Genomic DNA, 21,008 nt, shown 5'->3' with positions numbered 1-21,008 from the left:
TTATTTTGGGAGATGACTGTAAATTGTGGATGATGGATGATAGATGTAGTAGTTCTCCTTCAAAAAAAAAAAAAAAAGCCACTGGCACTATGTGAATGTGAGCGACTTGATGGTCAAGAAGGTGTTTTCGTGTTTCGGGTTTGGCCTCTTGGTCTCTGTGGTGGGCTATGTTTGCATAGTCTTTATTCACACTTTGACAAGTTTTATTCTTAGTTACTGTGGATAACCATAGGCTCCTGAAGGTCCTCCTAGACTCCTCATGGGAGACAGAGACCTTGTAATGTGTTATCACACATCGGAATATAAAGGATGAGGAATTTCATACTTGATTTTTCATATATTTTCACAAAACTTTCTGCCAATGGGCATCACGTGAAGAGGCAAACCGATGCAGTTTAAAAAGTCTATTTATGAGGAATAGAAGTTTCTTGAATGAGGGGTGAACCGTCTTTAAGAAACGTAAAAAGGTCCAGTCGCTTTCTTTCCAGGCACCTTAGACTGTCCATGAACACTATTCTTTATGTTGCAATCTGTAATCTAACCCCACCAAAAAGTGTTTACTGAATGCAGTCAACTCCTGGTTACAGAGTGCGCAAAGTCATAACACGGGCCTGTGGCATAAAGGTCTGCTTCAATTAGATTGAGTCTCCCCAGAGGTAAACCGGGTGCTGTATGCTTTAGTCATAGGTCCATGTGTGTAACAAGTTAATTTTAGATCAATATAAAACATTCCTCTTGGAGTTAAACTTCACTGAGCTTGTGCAGACTGCATTCCAAACCATTTATGAACATTTACAGCGTGAGGCAGATTGCCTCAGTTGTTTGGAGAGTCATGCTCTATACTTTTCTGTCTGCTTCTTCTGCAGAAAGACCACATAAAGCTGTGCAGGCACAGATTGATTTACATGGCACCACATAAAGCAACTTTTCACCAGAAATGTGTATCAAAGAGGATCCTGTTAATGTTAGTTGGTCCACTTTTATTCTTTTTTTTTTTAAGTTTTTCTTTGGTGCAAGTGAATAAATATTCATTTTCATTCATTTTAGTGAGAAATCAAAGTGTTTCGACCTCACTCCTGGTATGTCCCACTGAAGAAAAGTGCCATTGTATTAGGCAAACCCAGGTAACGGCTGTGTCTCTGTTTTCTGAGTGCTCCCCAAAATGATTTCAAAACCTGAACACGGCCCTTCTTCCTGCTTATCAGGTCGTGTCAACAGAGCACAGCAGGCTCGCTCTCAGCTCTAACTGCTGTTTATTTACCCAGAGGGAACAGTCCTTATGAAACAGCTACACCCCGTGCTGCTTAACTTGTCATGTATGGTGTTCACAGTGCACCATGAAACCCTCGTGTCCTGTCAGGGTGTGTAGGATGCAGGCCATTATGCAAAATCCCATGCTGGTTACTTCACCGTCATCACAGCTGTGGTACACTGGGAGATAACCCCACCCACACACACACACACAAAAATGCCGTGTCGGCTTACGTGAAACATGTTACTTGAAACTCAGCAGTTTGTAAGAAATAGGTTTATTTGCATCCAAACACTCCATTTACAGAGAATAATGACAAACACCGAACTGAATAACAGGGAATGCGGCATGGGAAGATCAGTTTCTCGGTTTGGGAACGCCTCTTTTGGAATACAGACAGGAGCAGTGAAAGGATGAAGGCTCTGGTATGTGTGGGGTGGTATTGACTGTTTGGCCTCTGCTTTGAATGCCCCCATTATTTGCAAGGCTTCCCGCCCATTAAGTGTTGTGGATCTCATCGCTCAGAAAATAATTTTGTAATACTTGCGTCTCGTTGTGGGGAGACACACTGTAGTCAGTTCCCTGCTCTATACAGTCGTGTCTTTTTCCCTTTTTTTGAGTTTCTGCTTGCTCTGATCTCAGGTAGAGTTAAAATGCTGTATAAATAGAACCTGCTTGTTGAGTGGACTAAGGTTAGCGCTGCTTGACTGCTGTGAAGGATTGGACCAGATGGTTTCCCAGCATAAAGCACTGGGACACATGGGAAGAGAGTATGTGGAAGGCTCCTATAGTCTCTCCATGCCCTTTCTATGTTTACCTGGTTGTTAAATCAAGATATGAAGAGCCTGTGGCTCCTTCTGGCAGCACATAAGAGAGTGATTGATACGTTATGCTTGATGAACAGGTACATCAGTGTTAACAGGGAACAGCTGTTCGTCCCAGTGAGTTTCGGCCAACTGGGTGACATTGTAAATGTGGCAGAGCTGCCTGGCACCGTGCTCCTCTGTCTCTGTTTCTGAGACAGGGTTGCACACAGGGTTGTTTTGGCAGGCGCCTTGAAGCAAATGTGGATATTTGGTGAACATTGTAGGCAGTCTTATCCCTGCTAAGCTTCTTGCCTGCTCTGATCATCCCAGGTAGCCTGGATGGTGGAGTCGTACCTCTAACAACCGTGACAGGGAGAAGAAAAGCTTTTCTATCCTAAGAAAGCTGGGAAAATATCCAAGCCTCTACCAGATTGTTGTGACACTAATTCCTCCCCAACTGATACTTTGCTCTCAAAGATACTAGACTAGTGTTAGGTGGGACACTAAAGAATAGAAAAGACCTAACCTTGCCAGGACCCTCAAGTGCTCAGTACAAGAAGAAAAAGGCGCCTTGTGAGTTTATTTTGAGTCCTTCCTTTGGCTCTCGTCTAGACGTTTACTGTGATGCTGAACCTTGGTAACGGTCTCCTCGTGGCTGTTTGTAGCGTTCCTGTTCCCACATGGATTTGCTGACACAGTTAAGGTCTCCTTTGGGGAACTAGATCAAAGGAGACATAAACTAGCTCACTAAAGAGTTGCATGACCTGGATATATAGAAACAGCGAGCTAAGGTCCGACTTATTTATAGACGCTGATTTTATGTAGGTACTGTAGCTACACCACATAAGCTTAATGTAGCATGTTAATACTATTTCAGTGTCCGACTCGTTAACGTAGTGTCCTGTCATTTCACTGAAATTCAGTTCAGGGTCTCTGCATATGTAATCTGTTTTCCTCTTAATCTGTACCCTTTTGCCTTATTACTTTATGCAAACAGGGCTGTCTTTTACTCTGATTCTCTCTCTCTCTGCCTCTGCCCCCTCCCTCTTCTCTGCACTGTCTCTGTTTTCGTTGTCTGCGTGCGTTGTGCTGAGCTGGCTGTTGTCAGTCTGTGATTGTAGTTGAGCTTTGTGGTTTTTGCGTTAGTAGCACTCGGAGCGTATGGTTCTCTTTGGGCCCTGCTGACTCCGTGCCTGGTGCCTCACTGAGTATGTCCACCTGTCTCCTTATTCGGGACATACATATTTGCGCCATCGCTTTTGCCGCTCCACTGCATAGAGATGACATCACCGCTAACACACACATACAGATGGATGCATGTAGGGAACAGGGACATTAACACAGTCTCCATATGGACAAGTGGGCAGGTTCGAGCCTCTCGTCTGTCAAACAGTGCGAGTTGTTTACTGCTTGTCGAGTTGATTAGTACTCAGGCATGTGGCCTCTAATATGTCCTCATATCCTGTAGGTGATCTGTTGCCATTTTAAGCATCTAATAACAGCTTTTCTCTCTGTGCTTTTGTTTCTTTTCTTTTCAGCTGTGATTGGGTGGAGATCTTGGAGCCACGCTCCGGTGAGCGCATGTATGTGAATTTAACCACTGGCGAATGCGGCTGGGATCCTCCGCCTGGTGTTTCTGTCCGCCAGGCAGACGGCAACCAGTGGTGGGAGTTGTTTGACCCCCACAGTGGCCGCTTCTACTACTACAACTCCGCAGGACGCCGCACAGTCTGGCATCGACCCCAGGGAGCTGATATAGTGCCCCTCTCCCAGCTGCAGGCCATGAAACGATGCAGCGAGGCCAGGCAGCCTGGAGCGGGTGTGGATAGGCACCACCATGGGACCTCAGGGAGTGTCAGCAGCGTAGGGAGCCAGGGGCGTTGCACCCCTCTACCTGAGCGGGACAGGGACAGCCCTCTCCCTCGAGCCTTGGAGTCCAACGACGAAACTGCCAACCCTGAGCTGGACCTGGCAGCAGACAGCAGATCTCAGGGAGATGGTAGCAGCACCGAACACAGCACAGATGGTGGTAAAGACCCGCAGAGGTAAGCCTGACTAAACCTTAAGTAGCCTTCTACAGCATGTCTGGAAAGAGAATTGTGCTTAATCATTAGCGGCTCATATTACCTAGAGAAAAGTGGTGCAATGTGATAGCCATCAGTGCATGTGCCATACCCAATTGTAAAGGCTTTCAAACGGTTATGCTATGAGAACTTGCAGGATTATTTTGACTGTTGACCACTTGGGCTGGACTCAAACTGCTTTCTTGTTTTCATTCTCACTTATCTGAACATTCCATATGTCCCATGTTTCCATAGTATTGCCTGTGAACCATGCTCAGCCATTTCAGCAAATCGCTACCAAATGGGGAAAATGGTCAGTTATATTACAGAGCATGACATTTCCCCTCACGCTAGGGTTACTGGTGCAGAACGGGCCCTAACAGTAAGTCATTCAGAGACCCCATCATGTGCTTTGCTTTGTGGCCTCATCCAAACCACCGTCTCTTCCCTCCAAGCTGGATTCCACACATGCCACTTCTGTTTCCCCTGGCACATGGCCACTGAGGCCATCTTAGTGTCCTTCTGTGCGCTCACCGCCACCCTGCTCCACTGCGCTCTGCTCCTCTCTGCCCCAGCCCTCATTTCATTTTCCTAAAACAAATTTCAGCCCCTGGTTATCATAGACTGTAACGTCTCTTACGTGCATGCATGAGAGGCATGTGAGAGAGTGTTGTCTGTGGTTAATAACAAGCAGAGCCACTATATTCGAACTGCTTGTAAACAAGGTTGACCCTGTCAGGTTTCTGTGGCTCTAGGCTTTGCTTCTGCCACACTTTTGCCTTCAGGAGTTTGCTCCTTTGACCCTTTAAGAGTAATTAAAGCTGGTGGGGAAACTAATTAGTTAAGCGTTGCTGCTGAACGGCAGTGCTGGCGGCCCCGTTGTTTTTTGTGTGTGGGCAGTGTTAAAACTCCTCACAGGGTCCCACTCTGCCCCAGTGATTCAACCTTTCCCAGAACCCTTTCTGTCTTTCTTAAAACACTGGCCAGCTGTGTTCAGCCGAGTTAGGATCAGGAGTCTTTAGCTCACTGGGGATTGATACCCTACTTAGCCATATGGCCCATCACGTGCTCACCAGCCTGTGTCTCTTAGCAGGTAATGAGAAACCACGACAAAAGACACAAAGAGGGTAGAATGTGACAACTCAAAATGGATAAAAACAAACTCGGAGAGATGCTTGTTTTCAATTAGTGGTGCACTTTATTAATAATGACAGGAAGAAATGTGTGAGAAGAGTTGGGGGAGTCACAGTGGTTTGAGTTGGGTTGGAGTCATGTCATGAAATTTTATCCTGGATTTCAAGTATTTTGAAAACAAGATAATTGAGATAAAGTGATTATTGTACCACATTTATTTTCACAATGTGGCTTCTGTCCACAATCACAGATCTCCTCTGCTGGTCTCTTAACTTTTTTCCATTTATTTTCATATGAATTTTCTTTCAAGTTTGAGGAAATAAGCTCTTAAAAGTAATGTTTTTAAGCTCATTAAATGTATGAACCTCTGAAAGGGATTGGTAATTGTTTTAAATGTTGGCGCACATATTGAACAAATCTGAATGTTGTTTTTCACCATAAACGAGCAACCCAAAGTTTGAGCTTAGCTAGTTTATCTAACACCCATCTTTTTTGTTTTCTCCCTTTCTTGCCATTCTCCTTCCTGTCACAACTTGTCACTTTCCTAAGACGTTGCGTTCATTGCGTTAAGTCTGTTTTTGCATCATAGTTTTCTTCTTTTTCAGAGGGTTTTTATTCACTTCTGACCTTTGAAAACAATGCTATACATTGCAGAGATGGGTCTGTTCCAGTTTTTCCACTGCTGGTGGGCTTTTTTTTCAAGCTATTAATAAATCTGTTCAAAATAGTTTCCAAAGTTTTCAAACAACACACCCTGTACTATAATATTATTCCAGCCTGATAGATGCAGTTTCCTCTTACTGTGTGGCTCATATCTGTATTTTTCTTAGTTTGTGATCATAGGAAGTGAAAGCACATGAACTAACTACCTGCGTGCCCAATTTGTTACTCATTGGCCGAGTCTTATCACATGTCATGGGAATTTTTTTTAAAAGTGTTTTAGTCTAGAGCTCATCTGGGAAGTACCGAGCTCTTCAGAGATAAACATGCCAACTACTTTCAGTTATGGCCAGGAAGGCGTGACTAACTGATCTCTTTTCATGATGCAGCAGACAAAGGTGTCATATACCAGATGGCTTAAAACATCTGTCTTGAATTTCACTTAGCTGTTTAATGCATGTGCAGGTCTGTGCTGTCATTAACCAGGTAACATGTGTGGGAGATTTGACTCTAGAAAGTGTGTGCGACCTGAGTGTATGTGTGTGGGCTCCCTCCATGGAGGAGACCTGCTGAGGTTGGGAAGATGTTATAAGTCTGCAGAGGACACGTGACAGCCAGACAACCCAGAAATGAACCGAGGTGGTTCACATCAGGGTCGCAGCACTCTTTTGCCTCTCGTGCCACCCTGGGGTGTATAATAGACCACTAATAGGAACAAAGGCTTTCTCTTAAAACCCCGCTATCCCCTCAGTCAACTGAACGCTTTCTCTGAGCTGGAAGTGTAGGTATGCTGACTAGAGAAGAACGCCCAATAACTTGAATGTGCCCTCTCATTTAGCCCTGTAATGATATAGCGGTGCACCAGCAATTCAGTCAAAGCATGTCACGTTGACATTAGACACTTAAAAGTCGCCTTTCCTTGCTTTGGATTTGTGAAGATGCAGAAAAATGCCATTTTCTATCTGAGTACCAGAGTGTACGCAGTTATGTTCAAGCTTATACCAAAGCTTCTACACATCAAAGAGGAGTCGGCACAGCTGCTTTTACGAGTGTGCACTGACTTTACTTAAAGGGATGTTGGGTTTCTTGTAGTCTGATTTATTTTCAGGAAGCCAGGGGACCAACTTTTAAAAATATTCCCCATGAACTGACGAGAAGTGAAAAACGGAACTGGAAACGTTTTCTTTAAATTTCTCTTTCACTTTGTGTTGGGAATTTGTTGAAAGGGATTTTTTCAAAATTAACCACACACTCAAAAGCAAAAAGCATAAAAAGGCTAAAAGCACAACCGGCTTCCCCTCATATAGTTGTGACTCACTGGCAGTGAATCATGTGGGAGAAATCACCAGTGGGTTTATTTAGGAAATGAGGAGACGTCTTATAGGGTCGATAACGTTTTTAAGTTTTTTAATGAGTCACACATTGTGTGCCTGTTGACTGCCAGAGCAGAAGCTCCTTATGCTTTTCATCTCCTGCCACTGTGAGGATGTAGCCACAACATACATACTGGACAGACTTGTTTCATCTCTACACTCGTGGTGTGGTAAGCTCTTTTTTTTTTTTTAAAGATTTTTGCAGATGGTGTTGTAAGTCTGCCTGTAACAATAAAGGTTTTCTCTCTTTTTTTCCCACATCTACATAAAAGTAATACTGTGGGGAAAAAGGTTGAACTTGTAATCCTGTACTTTGGTCTGGTTAGCATCGACAGGGTGCTTGTTTAGTTTTATTCTACGCTCGTTCTCTTACGGTTTCCTTCTGTGTTTTCCATACGTTTATGGCTTTCTTGAACTAAATCACAGTGCTAGTCTTGTGTGTCTCGCTGACACAGTTTATTCAAAAGTCTCTCTTGCTCTGTTTGAGATATCATTGAAGCCTTCCTTTTAATGTTAACTTTCCTCTCGGGTTCTGTGATGGTATATTTTGACTGTTTTCATAAAGAACTCAAGGCAGCACATGTGAGCTGCTTCAGGCATAATTCTGACTATCTCAGATTCTCAGATGACTTGAAATATCAAAGATGGGTTGTTGGGTTTTTTGCTTAAAGAGTTTCCACTATAGTACTTTATTTTATCACTCTGATCTTTTACTGTTAGAGACTGACTATGAAAGGGTCTGTGTGTGTGTTTAGATGTGTGAACAGGCAGCTGTTTTAATAATGTCATACACGCTGTGCTATAATTTGACTCCTCCTCAGAAAAGGAGTCGCAGATATACTTTCAAATTCCTGGGGCGAGTCTCTCTGGAATTTACTTGGGTTTGGCCTTACACTTTCCCCTCAGAACGAATCTAGTGGTTGTCCTTTGACCTATCCCGGCACTCCCCATTAGTTCAGGCTTCGAGAGCCACAGACGGACACAGCTGGTAGGCGTCTTGGTTCATAGTAGGGACGTGTGTCACTTCAGCTGTTTCAGGACAACTGGGCTCTCTGAAGGTATCTTGTAGGAAGTGAAATGCTTAAAGCTTTGCTCTTCATGTGTGTTAATTTAATTATTTTTTTATATGATGGACTATTCACAAGCGGGACGTAGAATGAGCTTTGAACCCTGACGTAGTGGATACAGCATTGTCCTCTGCGAATCTTTGTCTTTTTAGTTTCCTTCCTCCACGCAGATCGCAGTGATCCCATTGGTCTGTGCTCCGAGGTGTTTGTGTAGCAGAAGCTTGGCCTGTGCGACCTCATTTCCTCTTCCTGTCCAGCCAATGTTAATAATAACCCGTGCTTTTCAGACCCCCACTATTCTCAGGAGGAATATAAGAACTTCCAAATCCATATCCGGCAAAATGACTCAGCTGATGGCTTTTCCAACAACTGTTAGTCTATGTTTAAAAGAAAAGAGAAATGGATCTCCTGACAGCCGTGTTCCCGTAGCAGCACAGAAGATCACAGGGACAAATGTTAGTATTCAGAAACGTGACAGGGGTGTCTTGGACTGTGTATATGGGGGAGGCAAAAGAGCTGCTTACACTTATTCAAATTTGCTGATTTGTTTCCCAGGTCAGATTATGCAGTTGTTTTCACAAAGGCAGAATAAAATAACCTTGTGTTATTTTACATATCTCTGTCTTCTTGTAAGTCTCACCTGCTAACTGATGGAAAGGCTTTCAAATGCATTCAGTATGCTATTCATGTGTTAACATGCGTCGCATGCAGCTATCTTTTGTGCCCATGACGTAGCTGAAATGGAAATTCCCTGTTTGCAAACACTGGTAGATTCTAATAAATCTAGAGAGCTCTTACACTCCCAATGATGATTATAATGTCTTTCTAACAACTGTGATAAATTGCTGTGCATAATCCCCTCCTGCAGCTAATGTTCAGTAAACACCTGACCAGCAGGCTACCAGCAGGCAACACACCCTTTTTAAACAACTTTGATTGTTGTTCAAATGAGGTCCAGGCCTGTTTAGTGTTACGTAAGAGCCCGAATGACTAGAGGTGGAAGATGGGTCGTTATCTTCCCCTTTCTTGATCTCAATGGCTGTCGTTGACAGAGGCGTTTCCCTGACGATGGCACAGTCATGCATTGTGTTAGGCTCCCCCACAATGCCACAAAGGCCCCTAAATGAGCCCTGAGGAATTCTAGCCTTCCCGCTCATTCCCTTGCTGCACTCTCCCACGACTAATCCCCACCCCTTCTCATTTACACATGCTCACACTATTCTCTCTTGGTCTGTTCAACCCTCAGCCATCACCAGCAAAAGTCTTCCCATTTAAGCCAGTTGTTGCTGTTGTAGTTTCTCACAATTTTACTGTGTTTGTCTTTCATTTGGTTCAGATGTCATATTCATACTTTAGTTCACTAGAGCTGTTTTGATATGCAAATGCTGGAGTTGTGTAATGAGATTAAGGGTTTTAAACAGAGATGGAAAGCACTGTACAGCTTTTCTATTGGAGTTTGAGCCTCCGCACGAACTTGATGGTTGTCGCACCGAACCCTGTTGGCATCTAACATAATGCGCCAGGGCAGCACACGATGCATGTACTACACCTTTTCTGAGCCTGGGTGGAACAATAGCAGGCAAATAAAAAAAGAAAGAAGAGCTTAGCCAAGAGAACTGATAGGTTTCGCTTTTATTTTTGTTGTTATTTTTATCTTGACAGTTGTTCACTTCTACAAACTGTCAGCAGTTGTTTTAATCCACAAGGGAAAGGATGCTGCTGAATTAATCAGAGGTTGTTGTGTTTTATTGAATGTGTGGATACAGGAGTAAAGGGTAATATTTTATTTGACATAAAGTTGGCTTTTGACCATGAAGATAAAGAAAAGTGTACAGGGCTGCTTAGGTCTAAAGATTATTTGGTTTCCATCTATAAAGTCAGACGTATTAGAAAGTCTTTATAAGCCCTCTTCCGGCCTTGGCACAGCATGTGAACATTGCATTAGGCATTTCCTGTTTGTATTGTATATGGAGAAACCCTCTCTCCAAACCTCCCCAGGCAGGAAGTAGTGGTCACTACTATGTCAGAGTCAATCCTCATTAAGTTTGTGACTCTCCCAGAAGGAATACAGAAGACAGATTAATGTTTTAGACTGGTGTATATACGAAGACCAGTTGTGATAAAAGCTCTGTTTCATGTGTGAGAGGTGTTGCTACAGCATACCAGTGCTAAACCGTCACCTGTGTGTCACGTGCTGAGGTGGCAATCATTTTTGTGTCACCTCCCCCAGAGTGAGAAAACACGGACTGTTTCAAAGAGCACACACAGGGGTTTCACATGTTTACAGCTGTCACCTTGTCACCACTGAGTGGTGTGGGGTGATTCTCATCCATCAGAGCTCGTCTTCACACGTGTCTGTCTGTGAGTCTTTTATTTAGGCTGTAAAGGGTCTCGATTGTTTTTGGGAAGGCAGAGGTCTTGTGGCGTTCCCTCCGTCAGTGCTTGGGTCGTGGGGGGCAGACACTGGGGCCAGGTGGCTGAGTCCCAGCTGTTTACAGGCTCTGCACGCATGGTGAGTCTGTGGGACTGGTCAAAGATGAAAACAAGTTTATATTCAAAAGGCTGAGATGGTGTGACTCACACTATAGAGGAGGGTGGCACAGGGTCTAAAGAGAGAGAGGACTGACCTGTAGCTAGGAGAACTAAAGGAAGTTTGCCGTTGGCTGGAGGACCTCAGGGGAATCGTTTAAGTATTGTTCCAGAGTTGTGGGGTGGAGAGGGGGGGGTCCCTCTGCCTCTTTCTCTCCTCCCTCTGCGTCCTCTTCCTGCCGTTACAGCCAGACTTTCTTCTGAGTCCCAGTACACTTGGAAAAGGGAAGCCATCGAACATTGGTTTTGTCTCTCCACTGATCTGCGTTTGTGTTGGATTTACCGGGACATAAGGCGATTAGCTTTGATGTAATCAATTACCCCGCTGAATCTTAAATAGTGATTAAAGGAAAGGAGGGTAAGTGTTCTTTGCCTGCCTTTAAACTTATTTACCTCTTTGAACATTGATTAAGCAAGAAGATACTCTGAGCTTGTTTGTTTAGCGTTGCTACACATGACTTCCTCGGACCAGGCACCGTCTGTGTCCAAGCATGCATGTATGTGCAACAGTGCCGGCTTTAGACGCTCACTGGTTTAAGAGGGCAAGTTTCTGATCAACTGTGGAATGAAAAGTCCTGATTACTGTGGAAGATTATGAGGCAGCAGCAGACCAGAACAGTGTGACCAGATTGATGGCAGATTGTTTTACATTGCTGGGATTAGCAGTGGGTCATTGGTTTATAAGTTAGCCTGGCCTCTCAGCCAAGTTCAGCTTCAAGTAAGTTGCACTTTGAACCCGAGTCAAGATATCATCTGCCCACTGCTGCAATCCTGACTTTTCTCAGATCAACCTCTTTTCCCATGGTCACAGTTGCTTTTCTAGTGTTTCAAATGTTTTTCAAGACTTAAAAATATCAAATATTACACATAACTGAACTTACTATGTTCTCCAGACATCTGAGACAAGCGTGAGGAGGAATGGATGTGTTTCAGTGAAATATGTTCAGAGAGTCATTATTTTTAGCCTCTTTAGCTACAACACACACTAAAGTTATTGTCTCATGCTTTGGCATGGCTATTATGACTGCCAGACTAAAAATGGAGTTAAGTATTTGGAGGTCAGTGAAATGTTTGGAGAAGAATGTGTGGATTGCTGCAGATTTTTTTCCCAGCCCTGTCAGCAGTGAATATTTCAGAGTAGAGGAAACCTAGCCAGTGGCTGTATGACTGCATACATATGATTACATGATTTTTACTGCCTCTTGATGTTTGGGTTTATATTTAGACTTGATTATTTGTCTGATCTCATTGTGTGCATGTTTTCTCATTGTGTGCATGTTTTCCCCTTTTCAGGGATACTTCTCAAAGATGGCAGCCAACACCTGGTTCTAAGGCAGCCATGTTGGTGAAGGTGAACAGCATGAGCCGCACCCAGCCCAACCCAGCAATCCAGCAAAACCTCCAGCAAAATAAAGCCAATACCTTCACCCTCCACACCTCCTGCAACAAGGCCCAAGGGGGACAGTTCAGCTCTGCACAGGGATATAAAACAGCCCCTTCCGGCAAAATGACAGGTGACACACGTCAGGCCCATCACCTGAGAAAAGCCAGCAACGGCAGCTTTTGTTTGGTGACGTCAGACAGTAGCCATCCCAGTCCACTCCTTCACAGGTCACAGACGAGCACACCACGCCCCGTCTCTCCCCATTATGGCTGCACTGCTCCAATCTATGATGAGCCAGTTTCGGAGTGCCCTATATATGATGAACCCCCCACAGACATGGAGGTGGAGGGGGCACACTTGTACAATGGACAACTTCTGTCTCGTTTGACACCTACCCATAGTCTCCAGAAACCCAGACTCCTCCAGCAACCTGCTTCATCTCATCCAGGGTCCAGACACAAGAGAAATCCTTCTGCTTCCGACTACAGCCCAGCTGGCCTGGAGTGTATCAAGCACATGGTCAACGTGGACCCCAAACAGGGGCTTCTATCCAGCTCTCCTGTGCCCACGCGTTCCCCTTCACCTACCTCCAGGCAAGACCCTGTATTGACGCAGCCTCAACCGTATCCACATCCCCACACTCACTCTTTACAGCAGGGTCGAGGTCAGTTAAGGGACAGGGAACCAGGAACGCCAGGCCCAAGTTCACTGGACAAGAAACAAAGCTGGCGGGTCCTGGAGGCCACTGTGCAGCGCGCCATGGAGGCTCGGCACAGCAGGCAGAGCAGCCAGGCCTCTCAGGACTTCCCCTCCTCGACCCCGCAGGCCACAGCAAACTATCAAGACTCTGGTTACTCCACTGGCCCCTCCCCGAGTCTCAGGCGAAAGAGCAGGAGAAGGGTGGGAGCCGGTGGTGGTGCAGGAGGTAGGCCAGGGTCAGTAGGCAGCAGTGGGGAGCTGTGCGCCCTCAATGAGAGGTTGATGGCCGAAATGAGGGAGGTGGTAAGTCGCTCCAACACAATGAGAGAGGTGAGAGCAGGGCTGGATCCAGAGATGGGGGAGAGGGTTGTTGTAGCTCGGACACGCTCCCCCGCAGACTCACTTAGGTGGTACGGAGGAGGAGGGGGACGGGGGTCGGCAGGAAGGTGTGCATCTCGAGAAGACCTCACTGGAGGCCCCCGGACAATGAAAGGGGCAAGTAACTGTGACAACCCAGCCCTGACTCCTCTGGAAATGCCAGGGAGGCAGAAAAGAACTTATGAAAAGGTGGATACCTTGGAGTTGAGTGTCAATAGCCAGGCCAGCCTGTCGTCACCAGAGACCCCAGGACCACCCTCCCAGGTAACCCCCTTATGTTTCTGTGTGTATTTGTGGGTCTGTGGGTGGGTTGGTGAATGAGTAACGCAAACAGCAAAAAGTTTATTTTGTTACAAACAACTACTTATGATTGTAAGATAAGGGCTCTTATCCAGTGTTTTGATACTTTCCTGTTTGATTAAGAGATCAACTGTTTTTGTGTGGTCTGTTTTCCTCAGCAGGTGTGCTTGGATTCAGCTTTGTTCTGTTTGAGCGCTGGTTACTGATATTTGTCGAGAATCAATATCTTAGGAGGAAAAATAAATCAGTTTCACTGTCAAATGAATATTTAGCTGCTGCTTTTATATCATCAAGTTTGTATGTTCTGTGAGAGCTGTGAGTGACAGACAATATTTTGCAGTAATATTCTTCTTTACTATTAGGTCCAGTTATATATATTTTTAAACATAATTTGGTATTTTTTTTATTATGAGGTCTTATGGCTTATTAAAAGGTATCCATAAAAAATTGCTGTGAAAATGGAAAAACAAATTTCTGACCTCTATTTGGACTAATGTAAGTAGCAGCCAGTTCCAAGGTCTGCTTCTTCTAATCAACAGGCACACACCTCATGCATCCGTAAATGTTAAAATCTCTATATAAAGCCGTTTAAGTTCGCCTCTGCAACCCACAGTGATTAATGTTTGATGCAGCGGTTGCGTCTGGGATGAAAACAATAGGCCTAATCCATTTCTTTGAGAAGAAATTAGAGGATTTTGTGAGTAATGCCTCTTACATTCCAGTCTTGAGTGCCTAAATGTCCCCAGGACATTTGACAGTGAGCAGGCTGAGCACCACTGACAATAATGGCCACAATCCCAGCAATAGCTGTCATCCTCTTACCACCGTCCATCTGCCCTGCCCTGCAGGTACTGTATACTCACATGCCAGCTCTGTGCTTGGGCATCTGGGGCCCATGCCAGGCCAGAAAGATTCAGGACATGGCTTCCCTTGGTCAGGAAGGAGAGCCACTGTGGCCCATATGGCCCATGTTTGGCAAGGAGTTACGAGGCGGACTGGTACCACGGCTTATTGGTACCACTGTAGCTATAGTCTGCTTGACAACAGCCAAGGCCCCCTAAGTCTGTCCTGGAATGTTCTTCAGACCTGCTGTTATGTCACTCATAGATTATAGCTGGTTATGTGTAATTACAAAAACTCTACTCTAGAAAATGTAGTGCTAGAGTTCTTTTCTTTTCAAAGAATGCACTGGAACAATTTTTACAGAAACAATCCTTTTCTGTTCCCACTGTTCCTTGTACTGATCCGTCTGTTAACTAAACAGTTTAATTTACTAAAATGAGTCTTTTACATAGTAAAATGTATTCTCTACTTCATCAAGCATTCAATTTGTTCATTTCATCTAGTACTATTTTAAAGCTGTAGTGGATTCCTTTTAAAGCCAAATCACAGACCTGCTTTATTTGACTGAGAAACAAAAATCTGAAACCCAGCTTGTCTGGCACTCATCACTTCCATAGTACCGCAGGGTCTCGTTAAAGACATGTCAATGCTTTTTAGGTCCCATTAGTAAATCTGAGCTTTGATTTTGGCTCAGGGTTTGTGTTGTTCTTGGCTGTTTGGGGGATATGCGTCGGTTACTGGATTCCTGTATTAAGAGAGCCAAGGTGCTCCTTTCACATTTACATGGCCACGAACTCAACCTCAGGGATCACAGGGAAGTCTTGTGCAGAGCATAGATGTAACTCGGTTAGTGTTAAAAAAAGATTATTTTTTTGTTTGTTTTTTGGTGCCACTACGTGCTCACCTACTGTTCAGGACAGGGTTCATAAGGATTTGTGGAGATTTCTTCCTGTTTCAGTTCTTTGCTGGCATTAGGGAATAAATGTGCCAGTCCTGCAACAGTCCCCCCTCGAGTCCCAGCACTGCAGAGCCGAGCATAGTAGGCAGAAAGCAGCCTGCCTCTCAAAGGCTGCAGCTGCATGCACACAGTTTGCATATTTGCTGCACTCTTGCCTCACATCCTCTCTCCTTTACTTCCTCTGTCCCATGTCCACCCTGTGTCCTCCCTGCAGGCCAGCACCCTAGAGCTGCAGGCTCAGTTGGAGAGCAGAAAGAAAGGCATGGTGGATGGACGGACTGCTTCCCTGGGCCCCCACCGCCCCACCAACCACGACAACGCAGAAGGAGGTGATGGTGCGGGTGGAAGAGTAGGAGGGTCTGCCTACCAACTATCCTACGCCACCCTGCGGCAGCCCCCACCTCCTGACATTGGCATGGAGGACTGGGCCAGCAAACATCTCAACATGCACACACAGGGACTCTTCCGGCGCCGGGTCTCCATCGCCAACATGCTGTCTTGGAACCGCGGGTCCATCAAAAAGCCCATGCTCATCACCAGCAATCGCGCTGTCAGGAAGGAGGCCTGCGAGATGTTCAAGCTCGTCCAAGCTTACATGGGAGACAGGCCCTCACGTCTCGACCGCCGTCACTGCGCCCTGCTTATCATTACCAAGTGCTGGGACATGCCGGGGCTGCGGGACGAACTGTACGTGCAGTTGGTGAGGCAAACCACAGGCAACTCCAGCCCCAGAAGTTTGGCAGCAGGCTGGGAGCTGATGGCCGTCAGCTTGGCCTTCTTTGCCCCCTCCCCAAAGTTCCGCTGTTACCTGGAAGGCTACATACAGAGACACACGGAGCCAACCAGCGACAAGAAATGTGAGTCTCAGACTGAGCAGCAGGGTGGGTCACCTTTCTTTCTTCTGTACCTCCCTGTGTTGTCTGATTAAAGTAGTTCCTGTTTTTTTTTAATAGTTCTCATGTGTTCCTCCTTCCCCTTCTATTTCCCATTCGGATTATATTTCTGTTTTGTCCAAATGATCAAGTGTAGTATGATGAGGTGTGATCTTACTACTGGCTCTGTTTTTATCTAACTGATATTTATTTGACCTTTGCTATTGTGTGTGTTTCGTAGTGACCCAATTCATACTGGAACAACAGGAACTAAAGCTTAAGAAGAATTCAAAGTCCAGAAAGAAGCGAAAACAGAATACAGAGGAGGAAGAAGGTACATTTTTTTGTTTATGTCCCTTTCAGTTCAACATATTACCTTTTGAAACAGTTTTCCCCACTTGGTCATGGTTATCTCTTGGACAGGGCGGGGGAATAAGTTTAAAGATGTTTTTCTACTCTCTTTAAAACATGTCTGGAGTCCAAGCAGAGCAAGCCATTACAAATCAAATATATCAGTCCCTGCAGAGTGACCACTCTGAGTGGGATGGAAAATGCAGCACTGTGCAGTTTGTCGGTCGAGTACATGCTGATGTACTTGCCGGCACCATGAATGGCTTCTTAGAGAGTTGAGCTGAAAAACAGTAGGATGAGAATTTCATGGGGCCCTGGACACAATTGGCCACACTGTGATTCGTATCAGCGGCCTCTCTCTCTCTCTCCCTGCCACTTGTTTGTCAGACGGCCTTTTAAGTGGATAGCTACTCATCAGCACGTGCCCTCATTAGACCAACCCACACTGCCAGCTCTGGTGATGATGTCACCAGAGAGGAACCCAATCTTTTCAACAACAGCGGCTACACGCTTTGTACTTCACTGACTCAGGGCTTTACGCTGGAAAACCTCAAGCTGACTAATGGGTCAAAGAGAAAGCCCACTGAACCTCGCTGAGTAACTCTAATGGCCAAAAAGAATCCCGATGACCGCCAACAAGCAGAAAAACAGTATGAAGAAAGCTGCTGTTTGTGTGGCGGGTTACAGAGCTGGAACACGCACTTTGTGTTTTGACTAGCTCAACAAGCAGCTGTGAGCAGCAGGTGTGGGAGTCCAACATGGGAACTAAAGCTGAGGTCTGGCCTAGTGTGGCCTTGGAAACATCTACACATTTGGGATCAGAAGTAGGGCTGTTTTCAGCCAGCACTTGGAGGAGCATTTTGCAAATAATGACGAAGACGAGACATAAGCCTTCTCTTTATTTTAATGACTCTGTTTTTGTTGTTGTTAAGTTTCCCTTCAGTCTATGTGTAGACAGGTGTCATGCCGTTCTCAGCCTGGTACGGTACACTCAAGCTCTTAATGAGCTCATATTTCTCCCGGGCTTTGGTTGCCTGGGTGTTGTGTTTTTCATGCCAGCAAGTCTGATGTAAATATAGACCACCGCTAGTGTTTAAACCCCTTCTTCTCACTGCAGTGCAGGGGCTCTACACTCTTGCTTTTCTTCCTGTAAATGTTGGGAACCCTGATGTTGGGAACTGTTTGGGGTGGGGGGAAAGCCAATCTTTGCCAAGATCAAGGGCAAATTATTGGTATGATCTCGCTAATTAGACATAATTATAGTCAGACGTGGGCAGATTAGCAGAAGTTGCAAACTTGCATAGGAGTCACCTGTTTGCTATAAATCTGTAGACTCTTGGGATTTTTGGGAATGCACTGGAAAGTGTTACTTTTTAAATTATTGTCAGTAAATTTGTCCAGTCTGGGCCTGATTAAGGTTTTTGATAGAGCGAAGTGTGAATACAGCACTAGAGCTTCAGAGTTTAAGTATTTATCACACTACACAAATATGTAGATTTTTTTTTTTTATAAGCTGAAAAAACGACTGAACAATCAGCGCTCTATTCTTTCGTGAACTCTAGGTGTAGAAAACTTCTAGGAAGATCAGGTGCTTTTTGAATCAGCTTTTTCTTTTAGGCATTTCTCATCCAGAATAGATCTGGACCCTGCTTTAGGGCAGGTAGCATACGGGAAGCCTCTGTGCTTCTTATTCACTCCAGAGGCCTTTATGTCTTGTGTGTGCTGATGAATCACCTGAACGTTGGATGTGTGGGCTGGATCTTGACTCTGAGCTTTTGTTCAGCAGCAGTAAATCTTCCCTCAGCCTGACAGTTTAGCCGGGCCTGCTTTAATCCCCATATGCCAGAATCACACTGTCAACAAGTCTCTCCAATTACCAGTGCCTGCTTTGATACTCTATGTGACATCAGTGGGGAAAAACAGCTTGGGAAAGAATTTCAATCATTTATTATTTTGTGTGTTCAGTAATGCCTGACGCTTAAGGGGTTTACATATTGTTCCTTCTCCCACAGGCCTCCCCATCAGCACCTATGCCAAGTTCTGCCACCGGAAGCTGCAGAAGGTTGCAATCACCGGTGGCAAAAAGGTACGCTAGAAGAATAAAAAGAGCTATCAAGGTGTTTCAGTTCCACATGATAAAAGTTCAGGCATATCAGTTTTAAAGGTCTGATGTGAATCATCTTAGATAGCGTCACAGAGAGAAACATAATTACAGGTATGCCTACAGTCACAGGTATAGACATAAACACAGACCCAGTCATTGTAGCACAGCTGCAGACACAACCATCATTAGTATCACGGCCCCTGATATACCCAGGTTGTAAATCCTCCCCCTGCTCTTCCTTCTCACCCTCCAGGGTCTACGTAAGCCCACTTTGGAGGAGATCGACCACAGCAGACGGGCTATTGTCACTCCCTCCCTTTTCGGCAGTTCTCTGGATGAGGTGATGGAGCGGCAGAGTGAACTCTTCCCAGACAGGAAACTGCCCTGGGTGCAGGTTCAGCTTTCCCAGTACGTTCTCGCTCTGGGCGGAGCTCAGACAGAGGGCATCTTCAGGTAAGACAGACCCAACTCAGTCAATGGCATGCCTCAACTCGAGCAGCAACTGTGCAGTGTTGAAAATTAGAAGGGGATCTTATGTACCAATCTGCACACTGTGTTGTATGTATAGTGCATCTAAACGTATGTGTGTGGTCTCCTTTAGCCACGTATTTCTCAGCGCTCTCTCCTTGAGCACAGTACACAGAACAGACAGCAGAAAAAACACTCCCAGGACAAGCACTGTTTTGATTTGATACTTCATGATATGTGTTTACATTACAGCTTAAGCCTACAAGCACGTGGGAGCTTCACAGCCGAGTGTTTGTGTAGGGTTTTCTCCAGCAAAATGCAATCCTGTAGCATTGACTTGTTTAGAAAACGTTTGCTTTTCACTAAACATACTTTATGCAGATCTCTCTCTGTGAAACATCTACATAGGGAAATTCCTGAGGAGGGTGTTGTTTGGTTATATTGCTTATTCTGTTTTTGTGTTGTTTCATGCAACTACAGCAAACAAAGCAAGAGTCACCAGGCCACATTTGAGGCCAACTGGGTGTGCGTGAGGAATGGGTTTTGCCACCAGGCATGAAGAATGTGCAGAGTAGAAGTAGAGGTCCCTCTTGTGGCTGCTGGTTGTAACTGTAGGGTTGCTTTTTATCCACAGGGTTCCTGGAGATATTGATGAAGTAAATGCACTGAAGCTCCAAGTAGACCAGTGGAGGATTCCAGAGAACCTCTCTGACCCCAATGTTCCTGGTGAGCACTGATTTTTAAATTTGAAGTATTTGATTGTTTTCTTCTTGAACTTTTTCTTTATTAAAATAAAATCTCTTGTCATGTCTCGTTCAGCCTCTCTGATGAAGCTATGGTATCGGGAGCTGGAAGAACCCCTCATCCCCATGAACTTCTACAAGCAGTGCGTCACTAACTGCGATGACCCAGTGGCGGCCATTGCCGTTGTGCAATCTCTGCCTGAGCTCAACCGGCTCGTTCTCTGCTACTTCATCCACTTCCTGCAGGTAACCAATAAGCTGACAGATTCATAATCTTGTCACGCAGGGTCCTTAGTCATGGTGTAATAAGTCAACACCATTGTGATTATATATACACATGTTTTGTTCAAAACAAAAGATCAGTTAAAACTGAACTTTACACTAATAACAAAACTCAGGGGGGGGGAACGTCACATAAACATTTAAGAGTGGTTACAGTTGTCTGTAAGTGAAAGCACCACTCATTCAAAAAGAGCTGCAATGCAGAAGTAAAAGGAACAAAACAAAAACAATGATGAATCAAAAACTAGAATGAACACAAAGTATTGACTTAAAAGGTGTAGGATGACTTAATTGAGCCGTCTTACAGAGCACTTTGTCATGAGCAGACCTTTTTAATGTAGTCCACCAGATTAAAAAACAAGACAAAAGAATAAATTCTTGAACAGTGTTAATCATACCTAGTGTTTGCTTACCGTCCTAATAGTAAACATTTTTATTATTTACAGTGAATTACACATTCTTAATCAAGTTTGCTTGTCCTTAATCATACATTTAAAAACAAATATTCCTCTTAGTTCAATGCTACACATTTACAAGTTGCTGAATCCTATAGGGCGAGAGGCAGGGTACACCCTGAACAGGTCACCAGTCTATCACAGGGCTAATAGAAAAAGACCCACTTTGGAATAACCAGTTAGCAAAACAGAGTGTTGGTAAACTCTTAAAAATCTCATTGATTGAT

General features: G+C 44.8%; 1 protein-coding gene and 1 long non-coding RNA gene across 6 annotated transcripts in view; one reads left to right on the top strand and one right to left on the bottom strand.

Annotated features, from left to right (window-relative positions):
- The window catches only part of arhgap46a (Rho GTPase activating protein 46a), a 30,311-nt gene that overhangs the window by 7,480 nt on the left and 1,823 nt on the right, over positions 1–21,008 (top strand). For 2 of the 5 annotated variants that reach the window (XM_014341021.2, XM_042214658.1), the window contains exons 2-9: positions 3,597–4,103; positions 12,238–13,669; positions 15,721–16,387; positions 16,620–16,712; positions 18,742–18,815; positions 19,087–19,286; positions 19,936–20,027; positions 20,121–20,290. In XM_014341021.2, the coding sequence (XP_014196507.1) occupies positions 3,597–4,103; positions 12,238–13,669; positions 15,721–16,387; positions 16,620–16,712; positions 18,742–18,815; positions 19,087–19,286; positions 19,936–20,027; positions 20,121–20,290 (3,235 nt within the window). The other 3 variants (XM_005915314.3, XM_042214663.1, XM_042214666.1) reach the window with 3 other exon arrangements.
- LOC121812468 lies at positions 5,751–11,043 on the bottom strand. The gene is made up of 2 exons (XR_006053069.1): positions 10,983–11,043; positions 5,751–10,881 (listed from the first exon to the last, which is right to left on the bottom strand). It is a non-coding gene; the product is annotated as an uncharacterized LOC121812468 (long non-coding RNA).

The sequence above is a fragment of the Haplochromis burtoni genome, unplaced genomic scaffold, assembly GCF_018398535.1.
Source record: "Haplochromis burtoni strain Fernald_Lab_line unplaced genomic scaffold, NCSU_Asbu1 Contig_12, whole genome shotgun sequence".
NCBI lineage: Eukaryota > Metazoa > Chordata > Actinopteri > Cichliformes > Cichlidae > Haplochromis > Haplochromis burtoni.
The sequence above is the reverse complement of the archived record's forward strand: the minus strand, read 5'-3'. Positions and strand labels throughout refer to the sequence as shown.